The sequence below is a fragment of the Mercenaria mercenaria genome, chromosome 15 (assembly GCF_021730395.1).
Source record: "Mercenaria mercenaria strain notata chromosome 15, MADL_Memer_1, whole genome shotgun sequence".
NCBI lineage: Eukaryota > Metazoa > Mollusca > Bivalvia > Venerida > Veneridae > Mercenaria > Mercenaria mercenaria.
Genome location: NC_069375.1, coordinates 48,701,660 through 48,726,539, shown reverse-complemented (window position 1 = coordinate 48,726,539; position 24,880 = coordinate 48,701,660). Strand labels below are relative to the sequence as shown.

General features: G+C 36.2%; 1 protein-coding gene across 2 annotated transcripts in view; it reads left to right on the top strand.

Moving 5' to 3' along the window:
- The first annotated feature begins 376 nt into the window (after nt 1-376).
- Nucleotides 377-24,880, top strand: part of LOC123553778 (putative helicase mov-10-B.1) — a 63,777-nt gene continuing 39,273 nt past the window's right edge. Inside the window, exons 1-6 of one of the 2 annotated variants that reach the window (XM_053525218.1) lie at nt 377-509; nt 7,425-7,942; nt 9,844-9,932; nt 14,163-14,336; nt 19,639-19,741; nt 22,130-22,246. In XM_053525218.1, coding sequence (XP_053381193.1) covers nt 7,494-7,942; nt 9,844-9,932; nt 14,163-14,336; nt 19,639-19,741; nt 22,130-22,246 — 932 coding nt within the window. In that variant the 5' untranslated portion in view covers nt 377-509; nt 7,425-7,493. Of the gene's footprint in view, nt 510-7,424; nt 7,943-9,684; nt 9,933-14,162; nt 14,337-19,638; nt 19,742-22,129; nt 22,247-24,880 lie in introns of both variants that reach the window. The other variant, XM_053525217.1, reaches the window with a different exon arrangement.

The following is a 24,880-nucleotide window of genomic DNA, read 5'->3' as shown; positions in this document are numbered from 1 at the left end:
CGATTTTCAACAGTTCGCGAGCACAATCCATATATCGGCCGAGCACGAGGTCTTTCTCTGTATTAAAGACCTGCGCACGGGCTTCTCATGAACACCGAGAGCGATCGAGGTGTTTCGAGAAGCCAGTGCCCAGGTCTTTCCTACAAATAATATAAGAATCACTGATTGCTGGTAAAGATAGGAATACTGCCTAAACAGTTACCCGAGTGCCAGATATTCCCATCTTTACTGATTCTTTTTCTTGCATGCTTTATTCTTCAATTTGTAGTAGATATAAAGCAAAACGAAGTAAGGCGCAATTTTGTTATAGTAGCGTATGAATTTACGCATCCATTCATAGATTGTACGTGACACACCATGCACACGTTACCCAATATTCGGATCATGAAATAGTTCGGATACCTTCGGATATTTTCGAAGAATTTCCTACTTTCGCTTTGAAATTTCATGAAATCGAAGAGGCTGTCAAAAATAATTGCCAGTTTTCAGGTTTGATCAAGCCATCCAAGGTATGTCAAACACTAATCAACAGTGGGCAGTCTAAATTTTTAGAAGCGAAAAAAGTTATCCAATTGTGTATCAGCATGGAGGTAGATCTAATATGGTACAGACATTAAAAAAAAAAATCCTAATAAAATATTTTACTTTTATAACAAGCTTATACAAAGATATCATATAGGCTTACTATATAAAGTAAAATATTTGATTTTGTGTCAAGCACCTGTAATTCTAGCCTTCTCAGACCCAGATCTGGGTCTAGAAATTTTGACGGAGTGGGGAGGGTGGCTCCAGTCTAGAACGAAGACGTCACCGCCGAGACGAATAGGTGAGGTATAGTGGGGGGAGGGGGGTGTCAGGTTTTTCATACAAGTATGAAATGCTGTCCTCTGGTGCATCTATTGTTAGGTGTACTTTCCTCATTTTTGGGGGTCAAGGGGCTCTCCCCCTGGAAATTTTTGAAATACAGGCATGAAATGGTGACCTCTGGTGCATTTTTAGGTCTAAATTTTGAGGTAATGGAGGGGTTACTACCCTCTTGATAGGTGGTGGGGGGATCAGGGGCTCTCCCCATGGAAAATTTTGAAGTACAGGTATGAAATGATGGCCTCTGGTGCATTTCTGGATCTAAATTTTGAGAAAAATTATTCCTTTGCCAAAATAGTAGGGTGCATTTTTGATGAGTATTGGTCACTTCTCAGCCAACTCGGCCTCTACCAGGAACGGGGCCTGCTTCTATGACCAAATAAGGAAAACAAATAATTCAAGTAGATCTTATTAGCAAAAACCACCCATTTTTTCATAAACAAGCATATATTTATGCACTAAACTATAGATATATTTTCTGGTAGTTCTTTTTAGGTTTAAAAAATTGTTTGTTTGAGGTATCCTGTCCAACCCTAAATTTTTGGCTCAACCCTTATTATGTTTTTATGGCCTTTGAGGATATTTTTGTCAACTATTTAACAAAAAGTTGCAAAACAGCACTTTCTATGCTTTAAACCACAGGCGCTTGAAGCTCTATCAATAGATATATGCATTACCATACCCCACCCACCAAATATACTTCAAGAGATCTAACCTGCATATATATTTTATTGATTGAGCTTCAGACACCTGTGTTTAAACATTGTCAATGATGTTAGAAATCAACTTACTGATGCTTTAAAGGCAGATAACCACGTACCTTAAAATTAATTATTTATATTCATTTTTTGACACAAAAATAGTTTACAAAAAGTCTCACTTCAAAAGAAACAAGACTTCTGCCAAGAGGGGCTATATATGCCTGAAGGGTTATCAGAGGATGGGAGCAAAATTTAAAGAACTTGACTGTTGAAGCCGTTAAGGACAGGAACAACAAAGGGAAAAAATTCAAAAAAAAATATTCTAAGTCCACAAAAAAAATTCTTACTACTGGTACAGATATGTCAGAATACACTTAAAAATTGGAGGTACCATTCATGTTGTACCACAGAAAAGTGGTTTCGTTTTTCCTACGGCCAATAATTAAAAAAGTTACAAAATAAGCTATTTCTAGTAACATAAAAGGGAAGTAATTCCAAAAAAAAATATTATAAGTGAACAAAAATGGGATCTGCCAAATAAAAAAAACACCAATGCAGAGCAATATACACATGGAACAGTGATCTTGACCTTGAAGCAAGCCATCAGTAAAAAAAGGTCTGTGTTGAATGAATGTGGTGAATGGTCGGTGAATGATAATGGTTAATAGAAAGTGATGAAGTTGGGACCATTAACTTTTCATTAACTATTCATTAATTTTTCACATGCAAATGACGTCTGCGATGAATGGCTGCGGTGAATGATCTGCGAACAGTCTACGGTGAATGAGCTGCGAACATTCTGCGGTGAATGATCTGTGAACTGTCTGCAGTGAATAAACTGTGAACAGTGCGGTGAAATTGAGCTGCGAGCTGCATGTCTGTAGAAAGTTTTCATCTTGTAGTTTCAGAAGAGACATTATTTTAAGAAAATATATATATTTCATGGATGAAAAGGTGGACAGACAATGAACAGTCACAGTAGCTCATCCTGGTACTTAGTAGCAGATGATTTAATAAGCTAGTGAATTAGCTGGATACCTCTATCCATTTACATGTACAAGAAATCAAAGTCATGAAAACTGATAACAAAATTAAGTCTGCATCTCAAATAAAAAGAAAAAAATATCCCATTTTACTTTTGACATGCCTTGTGTATATCATAGACAATTTTTAAAACGCACTTACTGTAGCAGATACCATGCTATTCACATAATTCTGCTGTGCTCAGCATGGTCCAGAATTTCAAACTATACAACCATTTTGCCGCCCAAACTGGTGCTGCTATTTTATTCACAAATCATGAAATTCAAGTTTCTCCGGTGAATAGAAAGTGAATTAATAATACAGTATTTAAAATACCAAGTCCTGCAGTGAATAAGAAGTGAATACTGGAGTCTGAGGTGAATAGATTATGTTAAAAAAGAAATTTGATCGCCAATCATTCATCAGATGCGGTGAATGAACAGCGAACTGCTGGGGTGAATAGCTTCATTAACTTTCTATTAACTTTCCATTCACTGGTGAAGGCTTGTTCTGTAATTCGATGTGGTGTACATATTTACCAAGTTTCTTTGAAATCCTTCAAGTAGTTCAAGAGGTACAAAACAAACTCATATGACCTTTAAACCCCCAGTGTGACCTTGACCTTGAAGGAAGCCATCCAAAACATGTGCTTTACACATCGTCTTGATGTGGTGAACATATGTGTTAAGTTTCTTCGAAATTCTTTAAGGGGTTCAAGAGTTACAGAGCAGACAAGAAATTGCTATCGGATATACAGACACCGGGGGTATAACATAATACATCCCTTCGAACGTAAAAAAATCTGACCTACCACCCTAATTATATAGTATTAGCAAATAAAGACACAGTTGTTCTCTATCGTTTTAGGTCACGGACGACGGACAATCACAAAAGCTCACCCTGTCACTACCTGACAGGGTGAGATTTTGTGATCGTCCGTCTGTCTGTCAGTCCACAATTTCCTTGTGACCACGATAGAGACCACATTTTGTATTTGATTTTAATCAAACTTGCACTCAATTTGTATGGGCATAATATCTTGGTTCCTTTCGAAAACTGGCCAGATCCCATTATGGGTTCCAGAGTTATGGCCCTTTAAAGGGCCAAAATTTGTTATTTTTGGCTTGTGAACATGATTTTATTTCAAATTACCTCCCTTTATTTCAAATTAAAATGTGTTTATCTCCGTAACTAATGAAGATACTGATCTGAAATTTCATTTAATATGCCATCAGATTGACTTGGACAATCAGTGAAGATACATATTGAGTCTTTTTTTTTTTTGACTGAATTTATGACAAATTACCTTCATACCAATGCATGGTTACTTCCCCTGATTTTAATAAAAATGGATTTATCTCAGTAAGTATTTATAGGACTCATTTGAAATTTCATTATTGTAATTAGTTGGACAGAGACAATCAGGGTAGATAACTTAGGACATATTTTATGTCAAATTACCTCCCTTTGTTTCAAATTAAAAAGGATGTATCTCAGTAACCAATGAAGATACTGATTTGAAATGTCATTTATGCCATCAGATGGACTCGGACAATCAGGGTAGATAACTTTTGACTGAATTTATACCTGCCTTTATTTTATGTAAATGAATATACCTCAGCAGCATCTAATGAGATTGGTTTTAAATGTTATTTAAATCTTCCAGGGTAAGGAATAGTCATTATAGTATTTAAATGCAGCATTTGAGCCTAGGACCCTCAAACTTGATATGGAGATTGGCCCTGACTAGTACGTGACCCATAGGTCAAAAGGGGCTGTTACAAGAAAATATTTATCCTGATGATGTTTAAAGTGTATGCCTATGTGAACTATGTCAAAACTTGATCTTAACATTTAGAGCAATGGTACTCAGGTGAGCGATATAGGGCCATCATGGCCCTCTTGTTTAAGATACAGCCTTGAAATTTGGATGACATACACAGTTTTGCACACCGATCCCTTGAAATTTGGATAACATACACAGTTTTGCACACCGATCCACAGTTTTGCACACCGATCCCTTGAAATTTGGATGACATACACAGTTTTGCACACCGATCCCTTGAAATTTGGATGACATACACAGTTTTGCACACCAATTGTTAACCTGAATTTCATTGACCATAAACTTTCTTAATATTTTAGCATCAGTTTGACATTTGAAACATGTAGCTCATATTACTCAGGTGAGCGATCCAGGGTCATCATAACCATCTTGTTTTTTTTTCAAAATTTTTGCTACTCTGAACATGAGCACTGACAAATAATTTAATTATGTAATCTAATTTATGAGCACCTCTTAAAAATTAATTGTTGCAGTCTTGTAATCAATGCACAAGACTTAGTGTTGTGTGATAAGAAAAATAATATCGAATGTGCAGAAAACCCAAAATAGCGCTGTTGCGCATGTGATATTAAATCTATAGAGAATATTCAAATTAAACTAATGGGAAAATAGCATTGTGCATGTATGTGGGGTATCATATCATATGATTATGCCATACAGTACTGCTATTAAAGCATTTCCACAAAATACACTATTTGTCCATTTATATACCAAAACCATGCATAGCATACGCTTCTTTCTGTAGTAATTACTTGATCCATTTTTTTACACAAAAATAGTTATGGTTGTTCAGGTGCTGAAAAACCTTGTGTCTAACTCTTTGGCTGTGGGAAAAACTGCACCAAAACTTATTTTAAACTGATTTGAAGGGCAATTTTAAACATAAACTCCTTGTGATTCGAAGACAGTGGCACTGAAATAATCTGTTTTACTTGACACGTTGTTCATGTGCTGTACGTATACATGTTTTTGCCAGTATTTTTGGTTTGGGTAGCTTAATGTGTAGAACAGAATGTTTATTTATAATCTAGCTGAATCCCTTGCATACATGTAATGCACAAGTTTGCTCTAAAACTGGTATTTTTTAACAGTTTACAAGTTTCGTCAGAAAATTTGTGTTTCATCTGTTGATAAAAATATGTGACTAATGCTAAAAAAATGTGCACACAGGACAGCTTTTTAGCTCACCTGAGCACAAAGTGCTCAAAGTTGAGCTTTTGTGATCAGCCTGTGTCCGTCGTCCGTCGTTGTCCGTCCATTCGTCGTCCGTCCGTTGTCAACAGTTTGACTGTTAACACTCTAGAGGTCACAATTTTGGCCCAATCTTAATGAAACTTGGTCAGAATGTTACTCTCAATTAAATCTTGGATGAGTTCGATATTTGGTCATCTGGGATCAAAAACTAGGTCACCAGGTCAAATCAAAGGAAAAGCTTGTTAACACTCTAGAGGTCACAATTTTGACCCAATCCTATTGAAACTTGGTCAGAATGTTACTCTCAATTAAATCTTTGACGAGTTTGATATTGGGTCATCTGGGGTCAAAAACTAGGTCACCAGGTCAAATCAAAGGAAAAGCTTGTTAACACTCTAGAGGTCACAATTTTGGCTCAATCTTAATGAAACTTGGTCAGAATGTTATCAGAGTTAAATCTTGGACGAGAACGATTTTGGGTCATCTGGGTCAAAAACTAGGTCACCAGGTCAAATCAAAGGAAAAGCTTGTTAACACTCTAGAGGTCACAATTTTGGTCCAATCTTATTGAAACTTGGTCAGAGTGTTACCCTCAATAAAATCTTGGAAGAGTTTGATAATGGGTCATCTGGGGTGAAAAACTAGGTCACCAGGTCAAATCAAAGGAAAAGCTTCTGAACACTGTAGAGGCCACATTTATGACTGTATCTTCATGAATCTTGGTCAGAATGTTTATCTTGATGGTCTCAAAGTCCAATTGAATCTGGGCCATGTAGGATCAAAAACTAGGTCACCAGGTCAAATCAAAGGAAAAGCTTGTTAACACTCTAGAGGTCACAATTTTGGTCCAATCTTATTGAAACTTGGTCAGAGTGTTACCCTCAATAAAATCTTGAACGAGTTTGATAATGGGTCATCTGGGGTGAAAAACTATGTCACCAGGTCAAATCAAAGGAAAAGCTTCTGAACACTGTAGAGGCCACATTTATGACTGTATCTTCATGAATCTTGGTCAGAATGTTTATCTTGATGGTCTCAAGGTCCAATATGAATCTGGGCCATGTAGGATCAAAAACTAGGTCACCAGGTCAAATCAAAGGAAAAGCTAGTTAAAATTTATGACCATATCTTAATCAAACTTGGTCAGAATGTTAATCTTGATGATCTATAGGTCAAGTTTTAATCTGGGTCAGGTGAGGTCAAAAACTAGGTTACTAGGTCAAATCAAAGGAAAAGCTTGTTAACACTCTAGAGGCCACATTTATAACTTTATCTTCATGAAACTTAGTCAGAATGTTAATCTTGATAATCTTTAGGTCAAGTTCGAATCTGGGTCATGTGGCATCAAAAACTAGGTGACCGGGTCAATGTTAATCTTGATGATCTTAGGTCAATAGGTCAGGTGAGCGATACAGGGCCTTCATGGCCCTGTTGTTTAAAACAACAGGTATAAAGGATAGAACACATATTATCTGGGTATGGCGCACCATGGAACAGAAATAACCTTGATTTGGGTTGTGCTTATGTCTTCCAGTTCTTGTCATTGTACAGAATCTTTTGTATGCAGACTGTACAGTGTGATACTTCCATGTTCGATAAATTTCACTCATAATACCCTTAATGTGTCAACATCTCATTGAAAAACACCTAATGAATGAGTCTCTTTTTCTTTGCTGTTAAATCAAGCAGAAAAAGACTTCAGCAGGTATTTTATGTAGAGTATAAATATTCAGAATCCATTTCCACTAATGTTTGAAGTAGTTTCACTTTCTTTTTTTGTCTTCTTTTCCCTCCAGATCTTGAGAGCTCAAGCTGATTGTTTTCCCACAGAACATTGAAAATACTAGGATTTTCATGCCTAGAAAATGTGGAGACGAAACAGAACAGGACCTGGTGAGGAAGTAATGACATTCATCAAATATCTCAATGATAATAATTATCCAGTTGACATCAAAAGAGATGATTTGAAAACTATATATGAGGGAAAGTTTGTAGATGTTCGCAGAGCTGCAGTTCCTGGTTATGTGAAAGTCAAATACAGGGATATTTTGTTATACCTTAGACGTAGAAAACTGATACATGAGCTTGGAGACTATTACTCATTTGGCAAAGATGTCCAAGGATTGTACGAAAACCTTATTGGCTCAGAGGAACATAGGAAAACGTTAGAAGAATGGAAAGAGAAAGCTGCATGCACCCCATATTTTTGTGAAGTATGTGGAGTGCAGTGCCCTGGTGAGAAGGACTTTGATCAACACAAAAATGGTACCCGGCATAGGATTCATAAATTTCATTATGAAATCTTCAGGAACAGGTTGTGTATATTGTTTCAATTTACGTTCTCAATATTTTCTAAGAGTGTAATTTATATGATTAAATCATAATCCAGGAGCAAAATGTTATCAAGAAAAATGTTGTTTGACAAGATGCTGAAAAATTATGAGCTTGCTTTAAACATTTAATCATTATGTCTAAGATCCTTGAATATATGACACTTTTTTCAGGGGTTTATAATTATAGTTTACAAGAGCTTTAAGAGTTATATTGAGAAAAATGCATGAGTTCTGCAGTTGAGATACTGTGAGCCTTAAGAAGTAACATGGTTAATTGGAGGAACAAGTGTTCTATGTTTCTTGATAACAATCTAATAATTTTATTATCATGTGCGCATCTGCTTTTAGCATTTTTATTTAGTTAATAAGTATCAAATTTTATTCTTCTGTCTGGGTAAAATTGAAAATATCTCTGTAATGTGATGACACACATTCATGATAAATCACAAAATTTATGATGATATGCACCCAATGTGAAATTTGCAGGTCTACAGACGGCATAGAAAAATATTGACGACTCACATCTTACTGTAAATGCTCTCAGATTGATAATATGTATGTAATAATTGAGCTATAAAATCCTTATTTTAGATGATACCTGTTATGCAAATGTCAATGTCACCTTTTAATGTATTGTGTACTTCTGCATATTGGCATTGGTTATAGATTTTTTTCCTGTACATGGGTAATTTTAAAAATATATGTAATAATTATGTCTCCCCAAACCCCCACCCCTCTCCGCCCACAGTGGTGTGGGAGACATACTGGCTGGGTTCACGTCAAACCTCTAGGGAAGGGTAGGCTGTTGTGTAAATGATACTTACTCCCACCTGTAAAGTAACTGACCAATCAGAAACTGGGCCCTGGAAATATGTAAAACTGTTTTTCCCCGCACATTGTGCACTGCAGTGAAAAGCAAGAACCAGTAAACCCTGTTTCTCAGTTGAGTTTGAGGAGTTCAGCTCTTCAACAGGGAAGGTACGATTGGTATACTAACTTATACTGTTAAAGTGGGTTATCGAGTATAGAGTCGGTCCCTAGTGCTTCCTCGTGAACTCGGCCATTGATTTACTCCTGTCTGTATGTGTGTGTCCATGTGTGTGTGTGTCTGTCTGTCACAAATCTTGGCCACGCTCTAAGTCAAACATTTCTCATCTGATCATCACAAAACTTGAACAAAATGTGTTTGCCAATAAGTTCTCGGCCAAGTTCGATAACTAGCTAAATTGGCTTAGGCATTTCAGAATTATGGCCCTTGTATTACCGAAAATCGCTCTGTACACTCTTGTCAGCAATCTGAGTTGAACATTTCTCATTCGATCATCACGAAACTTGAACAAAATGTGTTTGCCATTAAGTCCTCAGCCAAGAATGATAACTAGGCAAATCGGCCCAGGCACTTCAGAATTATGGCCCTTGAATTACTGAAAATCACTCTGTACACAGATGCCAGTGATACATGTACTGGTGCATGGTTGACTCAGATAAATAACTATTCAGATGATTGTGCAGTTGTGGGAGACCTGCGCTTTTCTCAATAGCAGCTCTAGTTAATAGTTTATTTTACTCTCAAAGAGTAGTTATTATAATTAAACAAAATGTATAATGTGTGGAAACCTTAACAAAGTTTTGGTATTTTGTTTTGTTTCAATGAAAAAATAAGATACCTATCCAACTGCTGGTACATCATTTAAATGTGGAATAATCTTTTATTTTTGTATAGGGACCAACTGATGTGTTGTCCAAATGGGATTGAAATTGAGTCTGATCCAACAGTAAATCAGATGTTACTTATTGAGAAAGAATCCAGCCCCAAATATGAGTTCTACATGTCAATTTCAGTCAGGAACACAAGCATGTCCAATTCGCTTGTATTTTGTAGATTTTTATTTCTGTGGGATACAGGAGTCTTCAAACTGTTACAGAAAGACAACAGGAGGCCTGCTAGGCTCAGGGTCCACATACCGCCAGGTATTACATATTTTTAGCTCACCTGACAGGTTGAGCTTTTGTGATCGCATTTTGTCTGTCGTCTGTTCACAATTTTTTGTGAACACGATAGAAAGACCACATTTTGCAATCAGTTTTAATTAAACTTGCACACAACTTGTATTGGCATACTATCTGGGTTCCTTTCGAAAACTGGCCAGATCCCATCATGGGTTCCAGAGTTATGGCCCCTTAAAGGGCCAAAATTTGCTGTTTTTGGCTTGTGAACATGATACAGACCACATTTTGCATCAACTTTAATCAAACTTGCACACAACTTGTATTGGCATAATATCTTGGTTCCTTTTGAAAACTGCATGGCCAGATCCCATCATGGGTTATAGAGTTATGGCCCCTTAAAGGGCCAAAATTTGCTATTTTTGGCTTGTGAACACAATAAGAGATCACATTTTGCAATCAACTTTAATGAAACTTGCACACAGCTTGTATTGGCATAATATCTCGTTTCCTTTTGAAATCTGGCCAGATTCCATCATGGGTTCCAGAGTTATGGCCCCTTAAAGGGCCAGAATTTGCTAGTTTTGGCTTGTGAACACGATAGAGACCACATTTTGCAATCAACTTTAATCAGACTTGCACACAACTTGCATAATATCTCGGTTCCTTTCGAAAACTAGCGAGATCCCTTCATTGGTTTTTAGAGTTATGGCCCTTTAAAGGGCCAAAATTTGCTATTTTGGCTTTTGCAGCCATATAGAGACTTCATTAATGGTTTGATTTGATACAAACTTGCAAAATATCTTCAACAACAATAAATCTTGGATTCCATGATGAATCTGTCAGATCCAAACATAGCTTCCGGAGTTACGGCCCCTGATTGACCCATGAAAGAGCAAAATTTGTTAATTTTCACTATGCGAACACAGTAGAAGTGACATTTTACCACACTTACACACAACTTAAGTCACAATAAGATCTCGGTTCCTCTCGAAAACCGGCTAGATTCCATCATGGGTTTTAGAGTTACTGCCCCTTATATAGGTTTTATTTATGCTTTGATTGATACAAATTTACACTGAATGATTATCTTGATGATCTCTAGGTCTAGATTGAAACTGGGTCATGTCGGATCAAAAACCAGGTCATCAGGTCAAATCAATGGAAAAGCTTGTTAGCAACCTAGAGGCCACATTTATGACTCTTTCTTCATGAAACTTGGTCAGAATGTTTATCTTGATGATTCCTAGGCTAAGTTCGAAACTGGGTCATATGGGGTCAAATGAAATATCGAATGAATTTTTATCTGGGTCATCTCTGGTCAAAAACTAGGTCATAAGGTCAAATCAAAGAATAAGCTTGTTTAAACTCAAGAGGCCACGTTTTTGGTCCAGTCTTAATGAAAATTGGTCAGAATATTTGTCTCCATAAAATCACTAGGTAAAACATGTTTACACTGTTATTGTGTGTTACTCAGGTGAGCTACTTAGGGCCATCTTGGCCCTCTTGTTATACACCTGTGAAATGGTACTTGTTATGTGATCAGATCACCTACAGCAGAGAGCTGCATCCACTTAAGTTGTATGCCCTCTAAATTGAACTGTTCTTATTCAGTGTTCACCAACTTTGGTCACAATGTTTATTTGCATAATTAATATCTTGGCCAGGTTTGATAAACCTGCAGGATTGAATTAGTAGCTCTGGAGTTGCAACCCTTAAATGACTAAAAATTGCCAAAATTTGACAAATACCTGCTCTCTAACTTCAGTACTTCTTATCGAATGTTCACCAAACCTGGTCACAATATTTAGGCACATAAAATCTCAGACAAATTTGATAACCATCTGGTTTGTCCCAATGGTTCTGAAATTATGGCCCTTGAATTGCTAAAAATTTACAGTGCCCTTGTCTCAAACTTCAGTAGTTCTTATCCAGACATGGTCATAATGCTTATCTCAGACAAGTTTGATAACCAGCTGGATCCTCCTAGTCTTTATGGAGTTGTGACCCTTGAATTGCTCAAAATTGCAAATATTGACAGTGTGCGCTCCTTTATTTAACAGGTCTAAACCAGTGTTTACCAAACTTGGTCACAGTGTTTATGGGCATAATTTCTTGGCCAAGTTCAGTATCCATCTACAGTGTCTTTGTGGCTCTTGGGTTACGGCCCTTGAATTACTAAAAAAAAATGTGAAAATTGACAGCAGTTCACTTTATAACTAAAGCAGTTCTGATCCAATGTTGTCACCAATAGAAGTGTTCCTTGGGTCTCATTTAGATTCCTTTAAATTTTGTAATATGTGCAGAAGTCTGGTGTCCATAGCAACTAAAAGGAAAAACTTTAAAAATCTTCTCCTTACACCTTTCCCAAAAATAATTTCACAGCATTGTTCCTTAGGTGACTCTCTACCAAGTTCCTGCAAATAATTTTGTTTCCTTAAAAAGCATGGCTGCCAGGTGGTAGGCTAGTTTTCTCTGTATGGCTATATGGAAGACTTTGAAAATTAGATATACAGTCATTAGATACAGGTTATTGATTATTTTAGTCAAAATCCACTATTTTTTGCCAGAGTTATGTTCCCTTTATAAAATGCATGCCAAGCTTGACTTTATTAACAATCTGTTAATATTTGGTGGAGTTATGTCCCTTTTTGACTCTGTTCAATAACTCTTGAATGGATGAATGGATTGAAGTATTTATCATGATTATAGCCTGGTAATAACTCTAAAAATTAGGTTTCTTACATACATTCTACAGCTGTAAATGGTTTGGTTTTGTACAGGAAGGTAGTGTTACTTGGGTAATATTTAATCAACTGAAAGGCCAACAGTTCTAGTTGCAAAACAAGGTTATTATTAGCTCACCTGTCACATAGTGACAAGGTGAGCTTTTATGATCACCCGTCGTCCGTCGTCAGTCCGTTTGTCCATGCGTCCATGCGTCAACAATTTCTTGTCTGCACGATAGTGGTTTCATTTATGATTTTATTTTAACCAAACTTGCACACAACTTGTATCACCATAAGGTCATGGTTCCTTCCTTGAACTGGCCAGATCCCATTATGGATTCCAGAGTTATGGCCCCTGAAATGGCCAGAATTAGTTATTTTGACCTTGTCTGCACAATAGCAGCTTTATTTATGACTTGATGTTTACCAAACTGGCATACAACTTGTATCACCATAAGATCTTGGTTCCTTTCTTGAACTGGCCAGATTCCATTATGGGTTCCAGAGTTACAGCCCCTGAAAGGGCCAGAATGAGCTATTTTGACCTTGTCTGCACAATAGCAGCTTCATTTATGATTTGATTTTAACCAAACTTGCACACAACTTGTATCACCACAAGATTTTGCTTCTTTTCTTGAACTGCCCAGATTACGTCATAGGTTCCAGAGTTATGGCCCCTTAAAGGTCCAAAATTGACTATTTTGGCGTTTGCAGCCATATAGAGACTTCATCTATGGTTTTATTTGATACAAACTTCCAAAATATCTTCAGCAACAATAAATCTTGGATTCCATGACAAATCAGATCCAATCGTAGGTTCCAGAGTTATTTTATATCTGATTACCTCCCCTGATTGTAATCAAAATGGATTTATATCAGTAAGTACTTACAGGACTTATTTGAAATTTCATTATTGTTATTAGTTGGACTGAGACAATCAGGGTAGATAACTATGGACTGATTTTATGTCAAATTACCTCCCATTATTTCAAATTAAAATGGGTATATCTCCGTAACTAATGAAGATACTGATCTGAAATTTCATTTATGTCAACAGATTTATTTGGCAGATCATTCTTTTGTTCACTTACCATATTTATTTTTTTAATTACTTCCCTTTTACGCTACTATAAATGGCTTATTTGTAGTAACTTTTTTATTATTGGCCGTAGGGAAAAACCGAGACCACTTTTCTGTGGTACAACATGAATGGTACCTCCAATTTTTAGGTATATTTTGACATATCTATACCTTGTAAGAATTTTTTTTTTCTTTTTGGTTAAATTTCTTCCCTTTGTTGTTCCTGTCCTTTGGACTTAGATATTTTTTCTGAGGGCCTTCTTGTCCTCAAGTGCAATGATAACAGGTGAGCTATATAGGGCCATCATGGCCCTCTTGTTTTAAAAATAAACATACCACATAGCAGAAGGGTGTTTTGATTTATTTCAACCTGACAAAAAGGTTTTGCTGCATGTGGAATTATGCATAAGAGCTGTATATCTCTCAAAATAATGATTTATTTCAGGAAAGAGCTATGATATGCTGGTGAAGTGCAAAGCTCCCGTAGATTTTGGTCACCATTTTGTACCATTGGCCTTCTACTTTGAATGGAAAGATAGACATAACCAGACCATACAAGATACTGTGGATCAGCAGACTCAAGAATTTGTGTTACGATTTGTCTCTGTACATGTGCTTGGTATGTAAAGAATGCTCACATTATTTTTTATGTTCTCCTCTGTTATATACTGGGACTTAGCCTCTCTTAACACATTACTCAACAAAGCAATATTTCCCTTTCAGTATTTATTTTAGATATAAGCTAATTATCGGGGAAACATAATTTTATTTCACCAATTCACAAAATTAAAGCCAAATGTACAAATAAATCTAAAATTGGAAATTCATGAAATCATGTCCTAAGGAAAAACTTTTTTTTTGCAAAAGTTCAGGCAGATGAAATTTAATGATTTCTTAATGTCTCATAATTGAAACATTTGTTAATAATAAATGCTTTACTTAAACAATGAGAGAATTTTGTTTTATTTCCAAATGGGGTAAAAACTAAAAAGCAATAAAACGTCCATTTTTGCACTTTCCTCAACATTTTGAAGAAGAGGTTCTGTATTGTTTTTCTCATTGTTGTCTCTCAGAATTACTGTGCTTCATTTTGGAATGTTTATTTCATATTCATTTAGTCTGCATGCAGTTTCTTGTGATATTTGTATTGCACAATGTTTTACTTCTGTTCAGTATGCTATTGAAAATTGTCTGTTGGATATTTTTTAACACCAATCATTTTTCCGTTGGGTATTTTTAACACCAATCATTTTTAGCTCAAAGAATAAATGTCTCAGTAACTTTCGTACTTACACAAGGCATCCTAGTCCTCAAGCCTACTAAAATATTTAAGCAAGTTAGTCAATTCTTGGTTGAATTTAATTAAAATTAGGACCCTTTACAACTTAAGAAAATTCTGTGAAAGTTTTGCATGCAACTATCAGTTACTTTATGTATTGGATTGAAACAGTTTGCTTTCCAGTCATTAGACCAAATGGAATAAATAAGTTAGATAACTGTTTGGATTTAAAGAAAATTATGACCCATTTTCTAACTAAAATTTGTTTTTCGTTTAAGTTTTTCGTGCAAAAGTCAGGCTGTATTTTAGTAACAACTGCAACTTCACACATCCTACCCATTGAACATACTTACATACATACCCAAGTTAAAGAACTTTTTAAACCAGGTTTTTAAGACATCTGATTATTACATTGGCAAATGTCATTGGGTGGGCAGGCAGGCATGCAGCGTCAAGCCCTCAATTACAGATTTATGATTGACCAATTGCAATGGAATTTGGTATATAGGTAACTTGCTTAGAATTGCATATAAGATCACAAGAGTAAAGGTGGAGGTCATTGTTACTAATGCTAAAAAAATGGTTTCTGCTTTATAACTTTAGTTTGAATTGATGTATTGAAATTAATTTTGGCCTATAGGTAGCTTACACAAAAAACCAAGGTTAGGATTATAAACTGTAAAAGCTGATATTTTCTCTAGGTCAAAATTTCACGAATTTGAAATATTGAGTAATATTGTTCGTGTGGTTTTATATTAGCGAAATTGTTAGAAATTTAATCTGCTTGTTTCGGCTTGGGTGCACCTGTTGTTAGCAAACTTGGTTTGTAGATAGCTTTTATTAAAAACAAAGGTTGGAAATGTATTTGGGGTCACTAGGATCAAGGTCAAGGTCCCTGTTGCTAAAAGTAAAAAAGCAGTTCCTACTCGGTAACTTGAGTTAAAGGTGACAGATTGCAATGGTCTGTAGGTAGACTGCATGAAAACAAAATTTGGGATTGCATATTGGGTCACTAGGGTCAAGGTTGCCGTTGCTTTAAATGGAAAAAATGCAATTTATAACTAATGATTTGCGTCATTAATCACATATGGCAATGAAACGTCTTTGCTTGTTGTATCTTTACTTCTGGGTAGCATGACTGGGTGCAATCATATATATATATATATTACAGAACATGACCCTTTTTTAAACACAACATAATGGCATGATGAAAAGTTTGAAAACCTGGTTTTCATGGAATCTCCATGTTTCTAATTTTGAAATTAATTTAAACTATTGCCCTAATAAATTACTATAAAGTAACCCAGGTATGTAAGTCTTTCAAAGTTCCTCGTTTAGTAATTTTTAATTCAATAAAGGGAATTCTAAGTAGGCTGATACAATGATACAAAATAAATTAAGGAGCACAAGAGCTATGATTGTTTTTAGCTCACCTGTCACAAAGTGACAAGGTGAGCTTTTGTGATCGCGCGGTGTCCGTCGTCCGTCGTCCGTCCGTGCGTCCGTGCGTCCGTGCGTCCGTGCGTCCGTAAACTTTTGCTTGTGACCACTCTAGAGGTCACATTTTTCATGGGATCTTTATGAAAGTTGGTCAGAATGTTCATCTTGATGATATCTAGGTCAAGTTCGAAACTGGGTCATGTGCCGTCAAAAACTAGGTCAGTAGGTCTAAAAATAGAAAAACCTTGTGACCTCTCTAGAGGCCATATATTTCACAAGATCTTCATGAAAATTGGTCAGAATGTTCACCTTGATGATATCTAGGTCAAGTTCGAAACTGGGTCACGTGGGGTCAAAACTAGGTCAGTAGGTCTAAAAATAGAAAAACCTTGTGACCTCTCTAGAGGCCATATTTTCATGAGATCTTCATGAAATATTGTCAGAATGTTTATCTGATGAATATCTAGTCAAGTTCGAAACTGGGTCACGTAGGTCAAAAACTAGGTCCATTAGTCTAAAAATAATAAAACCTTGTGACCTCTCTGAGGCCATATTTCTCAATGCATCTTCATGAAAATTGTCAGAACGTTCATCTTGATGAAATTAGGTCAAGTCCCGAAACTGGGTCCACGTGGGTTAAAAACTAGGTCATGATCTAAAAATGAAAACCTTGTGACCTCTCTAGAGGCCATATTTTTCATGAGATCTTCTAGAATATTGGTCTGAATGTTCACCTTGATGAATCTAGGTCAAGTTCGAAACTAGGTACATGTGGGATCAAAAACTAGTCAGTAGATCTTAAAAATAGAAAACCTTGTGATCTCTAGTGGCCAATTTCTCAATGATCTTCATGAAAATTGGTCAGATGTTTACCTTGATGATATCTAGGTCAAGTTCGAAACTGGTCATATGCGGTCAAAAACTAGGTCAGTAGGTCTAAAAATAGAAAAACTTGTGACCTCTTAGAGCGATATTTTTCAATGGATCTTCATGAAAAATTGGTCAGAATGTTTACTTGAAGATATCTAGGTCAATTTCGAAACTGGGTCACTGGGGTTAAAAACTAGGTCATAGATCTAAAAATAGAAATAACTTGTGACCCTCTAGAGGCCATATTTTTCATGAGATCTTCATGATATTGGTAGAATGTTCATTTGATGATATCAAGTCAGATTCGAAATGGGTCACGTGGGGTCAAAACTAGGTCAGTAGGTCTAAAAATAGAAAAAACCTTGTGACCCTCTGAGGCATATTCTCAATGGATCTTCATGAAAATTGGTGAGAATTTTCAGCTTGATGATATTTAGGTCAGTTCATAATGGGTCATGTGCGGTCAAAAACTAGGTCAGTAGGTCGAAAATAGAAAAACCTTGTGACCTCTAGAGGCATATTTTTCACGAGATCATTAATAAAATTGGTGAGAATTTCACCTTGTGATATCTAGGTCAAGTTTAAAAGTGGGTCACGTGCCTTCAAAAACTAGTCATTAGGTCAAATAATAGAAAAACCTTGTGACCTCTCTAGAGGCCATAATTTTCAATGGTCTTCATGAAAATTGGTCAGAATTTTTTACTTGATGAATTCTAGGTCACATGTGCTCAAAAACTAGGTTCACTATGTCAAATAATAGAAATACGATGTCATACTCAGTGAACACATGGGTCATGTGGAGATAGGTGAGCGATTCAGGACCATCATGGTCCTCTTGTTAAATAATATCTCCCAGATTGAACATAGAGATACAAAGTAGTATTCCAAATACATACTGAATATCACTTATTTCCATTATAACCTTTCCAAACAAGGCATTTAATGATAGCAGTAGTTTGAAAAACACAAGAATCACAACTCTTTCTTGAATAATTATAAAGTTATCTCCCTTTTTGTTCTTAATGTTTTGCATTCCTGGATATATGATACAATTACTTTGACTGGATGGTGATATTTATGCCCCCCTTCCAAGAAGGCGGGGTATATTGTATTGCAGATGTTTGTCTGTCAGTCGGTCGGTCAGTATGTAGACCAATCTGTTTCCGGATGATAACTCAAGAATGTTTGGGCCTAGGATCATGAAAGTTGATAGGGAGGTTGGTCATGACCAGCAAATGACCCTATTGATTTTGAGATCAGTAGGTAAAAGGTCAAGGTCACAGTGACCTGGAACAGTTAAACAGTTTACAGATGATAACTCAAGGACGCTTGGGCATAGGATCATGAAAGTAAATAGGGAGGTTGGTCATGACCAGCAGATGACCTCTATTGATTTTGAGTTCAGTAAGTCAAAGGTCATGGTCACAGTGACCCGGAACAGACTATAACTCAAGAATGCTTTGGCCTAGGATCATGAATATTGCTAGGGAGGTTAATCATGACCAGTAGATGACCCCTAATTATTTTGAGGTCAGTAGGTAAAAGGTCAAGGTCACCGTGACCTGGAACAGTTTAAACGGTTTGCGGACGATAACTTGAGAACGCTTGGGCCTAGGATCAAGAAACTTGATAGGGAGGTTGATCATGATCTGCAGATGACCCCTATTGATTTTGAGATCAGTAGGCCAAAGATCAAGATCACAGTGACCTGGAACAGTTAGATATTTTTTGGATGATAACTCAAGAACGCTTGGGCTTAGGATCATGAAAGTTGATAGGGAAGTTGGTCATGACCAGCAGATTACCCCTATTTATTTTGAGGTCAGTAGGCCAAAGGTCAAAGTCATCCCGAAACAGTGAAACTGTTTCCAAATGATAACTTTAAAACGCTTGTGCCTAGGATCATGTAACTTGATAGGGAGGTTGATCATGACCAGCAGATGACCCCTATTGATTTTGAGGTCAATAGGTCATAGGTCAAGGTCACATTGACCCACAACAGAAGAACTTTTGTGTGCAGTGACCAAATAATTTATGTTCCTTGTGCAATTACTGAATGCATCAAGAGGGGGATTTCCTGTTCTACCAGCTCTTGTTAATTTGATAATTGATATATGGTAAGGTAAGGAAGTGACCAACTGAACACTTTCTTAAAACAGTTACGAAATTATCTCCAGAAGTGAGTTCTTTTTAAAAGAATATATTGAGTATTATTATACCATTTTAGTTGGGTATTAATCACTTTGAAAGATAGCTCTAGTTGTTTTTTCGTGATATTTTTGTTACATGAAAATCAATTCTGGATAACTGTTGAAGATTGTTACACAATCAGGTGACCTGCATGCTGAGATGGCACCTACAGCACCTTTCAGGTTCCCAGACCAGATCCCTGATTCTATTGTTGACGAAATAGTCCCTGGAGAGCCATGTACTGTGTAAGCATGAATTTATATAATCATAGTCATAGGTGTATGTACTTTTGAATATAAATAAGTGTAGTATTTTCTTTGTACATTATTGTAGACATTTTATTGTTTCAAATCTATTGCTGCTTTCAAGCATGATCTACTTTTGTTGCAGAATCTGCATAACTGAATTATGTTTCTGTTTACAATGTCAGTTAATCCTGTGAAGCATATACCAATGTTATTAGAAGTGCTTATGACCATTGGATGTCTGTCGTTGTCAACAATTTGTATAAAGAACATCTCCTAGAAAACTTTGAAAATTTTCTTCTCTGAAACTGCTCACCCTGTTTTAAAATAATTTCTGTGAAATGTCACTTTGGTGAATGACCCTCTATCAAGTTCATTTAGTCCATGAAGATTTGTTAAATATATGTCGGACAGGAGGCGGGGTTATATATTGCTTAAGAGAAAACTAAAATTTCCACTGGCTTGATTTTAAAATATTTACAAATGGTATTTAGGTGGCCCTGTACTTTACTTTCAGATCTTTCCACTTTGTTGAAATAGATTGCCAACAGAGTGCATGATAGGTTAACTATATATGGATTTAGTGAAAACTTTCAAAATGAGACTTTTGTAGTCGGAAATTACTGGCTTGATTTCAAAATAGTTTCGCACAAATTTTCCTTGGGTGATCCTGCTCCAGATTCTGCTTCATAAAAGAAAAACATGTTCACCATGGGGTGGGACAGATTATCTTTATTTGTGTTTATTGTTAACTTTGAGAGTCTTTTTAGGAACTGCTGACCTGATTTCAAACTTGTTTTATGGAAATGTTCTTTATCAAGAATGCTCAGATTCTTTTGATTTGTAATAAAGCACGGCCACTGGAGGGTCCTGGTCTCAGTTGTTAGTTTTCCCTATATGTGTATACATGTAGTAGAAGCTTCAAAAATCTATTCTCCGGAAACTGCTGGCCAAATATTGAAATAATTGCACACGGATGTTCCTTGCATGACAATTATTATTCAGATTATTCCAGTTCATTGTGAAATATTGCTGAGCTAAAAATAGAAAAACATCTTGAAACTACTTCTCCTTAACAGCTGGTCCTGTTTTGAAATAATTTCACAGAACTGTTTGATGAAGGACCCTCTGCCAAGAATATTCAGAAATTTCATCCATGGTAATCAGAGGGTGTAGTCACTCTTACCTTTATGCAGTAGAAACACTAATTAAAACATATTTTTGCCAGACACTGTTGGCCCATAGATAATTCCATAGATATTTTCGTTAAGTCACCCTCTACTAAAACTGAAACTCAGATAAGTGGTCTAGGGCCATAAAGTTCAGGTGACCTATTAGAAAGGGTAGATGTTCAGTTGTCCTGTATCACTGTCTATATATACTTAAACAACATGAAACTACTGGTCAGAAGTACTCTAAAGTTGATCTATAGCATCCTTGCTTTGACCACTTGCAAGTTTGCATGACCCCCACCCTGCTTATTTTGAGGTTGTATATCTCTCCACCCATTTGTTCTTTCATTCATCCAGATTTCGTCTCTGGTCTGTAACATTTTTCATTCATGGATTGATTTAAAAAACGCTTGGCACTTCTGATCAGTATGACATGATGATGTGTTGCTTGCAAGAACCATAAATCTGCCCATCCTTTCCTTTAATTATCTCCCTTAATTGAATGTCCATCCTTATTTTATGTCCTGTCTGGAACTTACGTTCATGAATGGATCGAAAAACTTTGCACAATTGATCAGCATGACATGACAATGTGTCGTGTACAAGAACCTTAAATCAGTCCTCTTTTGTTTCGAATTATCTCCCTTTATTGAATGTCCATCCGGATTTCCTGTCTAGTCTGTAACTTTGTCATTTACGGATGGTTATGCAATTTACACACAATGATAGAGGACATTTAGAGGAAGTGCAGTGTACATGTAGCATAATCTACCCTTCTTACTTTTTGAATTCTCTCCCTGTATTAATTTATGTCCAGTCTTTAACTTTGTCATTTATTGATGGATTTCCGAAAAAACAATGCACCGATTATCAGCATGACCTGATGATTTGTCATGTGCAAGAATGTTTTACAACTTATTTTCATGAGCGACTTGATATACTAAAACTGATCTGTAGCACCCTTATGCATTTTGGGCCATCACAACAAAAACTAGAAAAAGGTCTTTTAATGAACTGCTAAATTGATGCTCACCTAACTTGGTCAGAAGCAAGGTTAAAAGGTCCAGGTCCTCTTGAACCCATTCATGCTTCTTGTATGAAATATTTGCCACGCTTGATTATTAACTGCAACTACTTTCTTCCATACAAGCTAGTGAGGCTGTATTTCTAGTTTGAAAGTTTTTAAAATCTGAAAGATACTTTTTTTGTTTTCCAGTTCTGGTAAGAGCTTGCTTGAGTGTAAACTGACCCCATGCAGGGTTCCTTCTTATCTCAAACCACAGGTGATGAAAGGACTCACTGGAAAGAGAGATATCATTAATGAAAGCCTGAGGTAATGTAAAATGTTTCCTTCTTTTGAAGACAGCTGCTGTGGAATTATTTAATTTTGAAAGCACAAAATTTCATGGTTTTGCCCATACAGCTATATAATGGGCATATGAAATCGTTACTTTCTACTTTTGAATATAATATGAATTGGATATTTTACTTGATGGTTAGGATCAAATTTAGTGGATTTACTCACAGAAATTCTATCCATAAGCCAGCACAAGTCTATATAAAAAAAAGACCCTCCTCTGTATAAAAAAGCATGTTTTTAGCTCACAGTGCTCATGGTGAGGTATTGTGATCACACTGTGTCTGTCGTCCGTGCGAGCTTGCGTCAAGTCGTCTGTCAACAACATTTGTGTTTAAACGACAACTCCTCCAAAACCACTGAATGGATTTTGATGAAACTTGGCCATGATGTTCCTTGGGTGGTCCTCTACCAAAATTATTCAAATGGTTCCGCTTGGTTGCACGTAGGGGCTGCCAAAGCAAAAAATAGAAAAATCTTGAAAAGACATCTCCTCCTAAACCAATAGTCCGATTTTGATATAATTTCACACAAATGGTCCTTATGTAACCCTCTACCAAGATTGTTCAAATTATACCGATTTGTCAAAAAACATGGCTGCTAGAGGGCGTGGTCACTTTTCCCTATATGCATATAGTGGAAACTTTAAAAATCTTCTTGTATGTAACTGCTGGCCCGATTTTAGAATAATTTTACACAAATCATGAAATGGTCCTTGTGTGACCCTCTACCAAAATTGTTCAAATTATTTTGATTCGTCAAAAAATGTGTCCGCCATAGGGCTGGTCACTTTTCCCTATATGTTTATAGTGGAAACTTTAAAATTCTTCTTGTGTGAAACTGCTGGCCAGATTTTAGAATAATTTACACAAATGGTCCTTGTGTGACCCTCTACCAAGATTGTTCAAATTATTTTGATTCATCAAAAAACATGGCCGCCAGAGGGTGTGGTCACTTTTCCCTGTATGTATATAGTGGAAACTTTAAAAATCTTCTTGTGTAAAACTGCTTGCCCGATTTTAAAATAATTTTGCACAAATGGTTCTTGTGAGACCCTCTACCAAGATGTTCAAATTATTTTGATTTGTCAAAAACATGGCTGCCAGGGGGTGTGGTCACTTTTCTTCTCTGAATCAATAATAGCTAGAGCCTTGATATTTGGCGTGTGATATCAGATTTGTAATGTCTACCGTAATTGTTCAAGTTAGTGCCCTTGGTTCAAAAGTGTATGTGACATGTATATAATATAGGCTAACATAGAAGAAACCTAACTCTGTACTTATACAAACACTTTTAAAGCCTTGTACACATGTGAGCGCTTTAGGGTCAATGACCCTCTTGTTTATATAGAGGGGTGTCTTTTTTATTAGTTCACCTGTCACATAGTGACAAGGTGAGCTTTTGTGATCGCTGATTTGCAAATCAGCAATTTGCATTTGTACTATGCCATTGTTGAATATATTTCCATATTGGATTACGCAACAAACTATGTTCCTTAAGTATCCACATGCAATTCAACATCAATAAATGCTTGACGTGATGCTTCTGTATACGTTTTACAGATGAACCGTCTCAGTCTGTGTATTTTCTGAGAAAATATGTATAGAGTAAAAAGGTTATTTATATGTTCTGTACAATAAGGCAATAAATATATATGGACGAGTGCCCTTTGACAGGCAAACTCATACAAGTTCTTCTGGTGAAGAGTACATACAATGATGTACCAAATGAAGCAGACCTGCCTCGGATATTTGTTTGGTCAGTTAGATAGGCTTATATAGGACACCCATAATTCTAGTCACATTAAAAGTGGGAGTACTGGTTGCCGACCAAGATTCGGACAATTTTACAACCTTTTCATCTGTCATATTTTCATTTTTAATTCAAGATCCATGAAATGATACTTGAATCAAGTTCAGTTCTTCGGTGTCCCTAAACACAAATTTGTTTGTATATAGAAATAAACTGAACACGTCACTGAGGCCCGAAAGAGGGTACGTAAATTTAACGTTTTCAGCGTGTTGCAGGACCCAGAAATCGGACAGTAGGAAAATACTAATTTTCATCACTTCTGTCTGGCAGAATCACGGTTTTAATGATGAAAAGACATTTAAGTATTGATTACCTTGTTTACATTCAACTGTAGATGTTTGATGCTGTTGAGAGTTTAAAAATCCAGCAGGCCTACATAGGACACAAAAATTTTAGGTAAAACAATTAGGTTTAAATGCATTTAACTGGTGGTATTAATGGGAAAACATTGACATTTGTTTTATGCATGTAATTTTCTCGTCTTTATTTATCAGATTGTAGATGAGTTCCCCTTGAATAATGTTGGGGCCTCAAAACATGTATGTGCATGTGCACTGAAAGCACATGCAGCTTCCCCCAGCGTGAGCTGGACACATTTCGTGAAAAAAAATTAAATATTCCATTTTTGAAAGTTTAACTTACTGATTTGCATGTATTGCAGACGATGTTGCACATAATGCAAACGTCTATGTACTTGTCAAGAAATGATAAAAAATTACACCAAAATAAGCGTTTACGCGACTGTTTGATTTTCTGGGTCGTCCAAAATTCTGGGTCGCCAACCAGTACTAGTAAGTA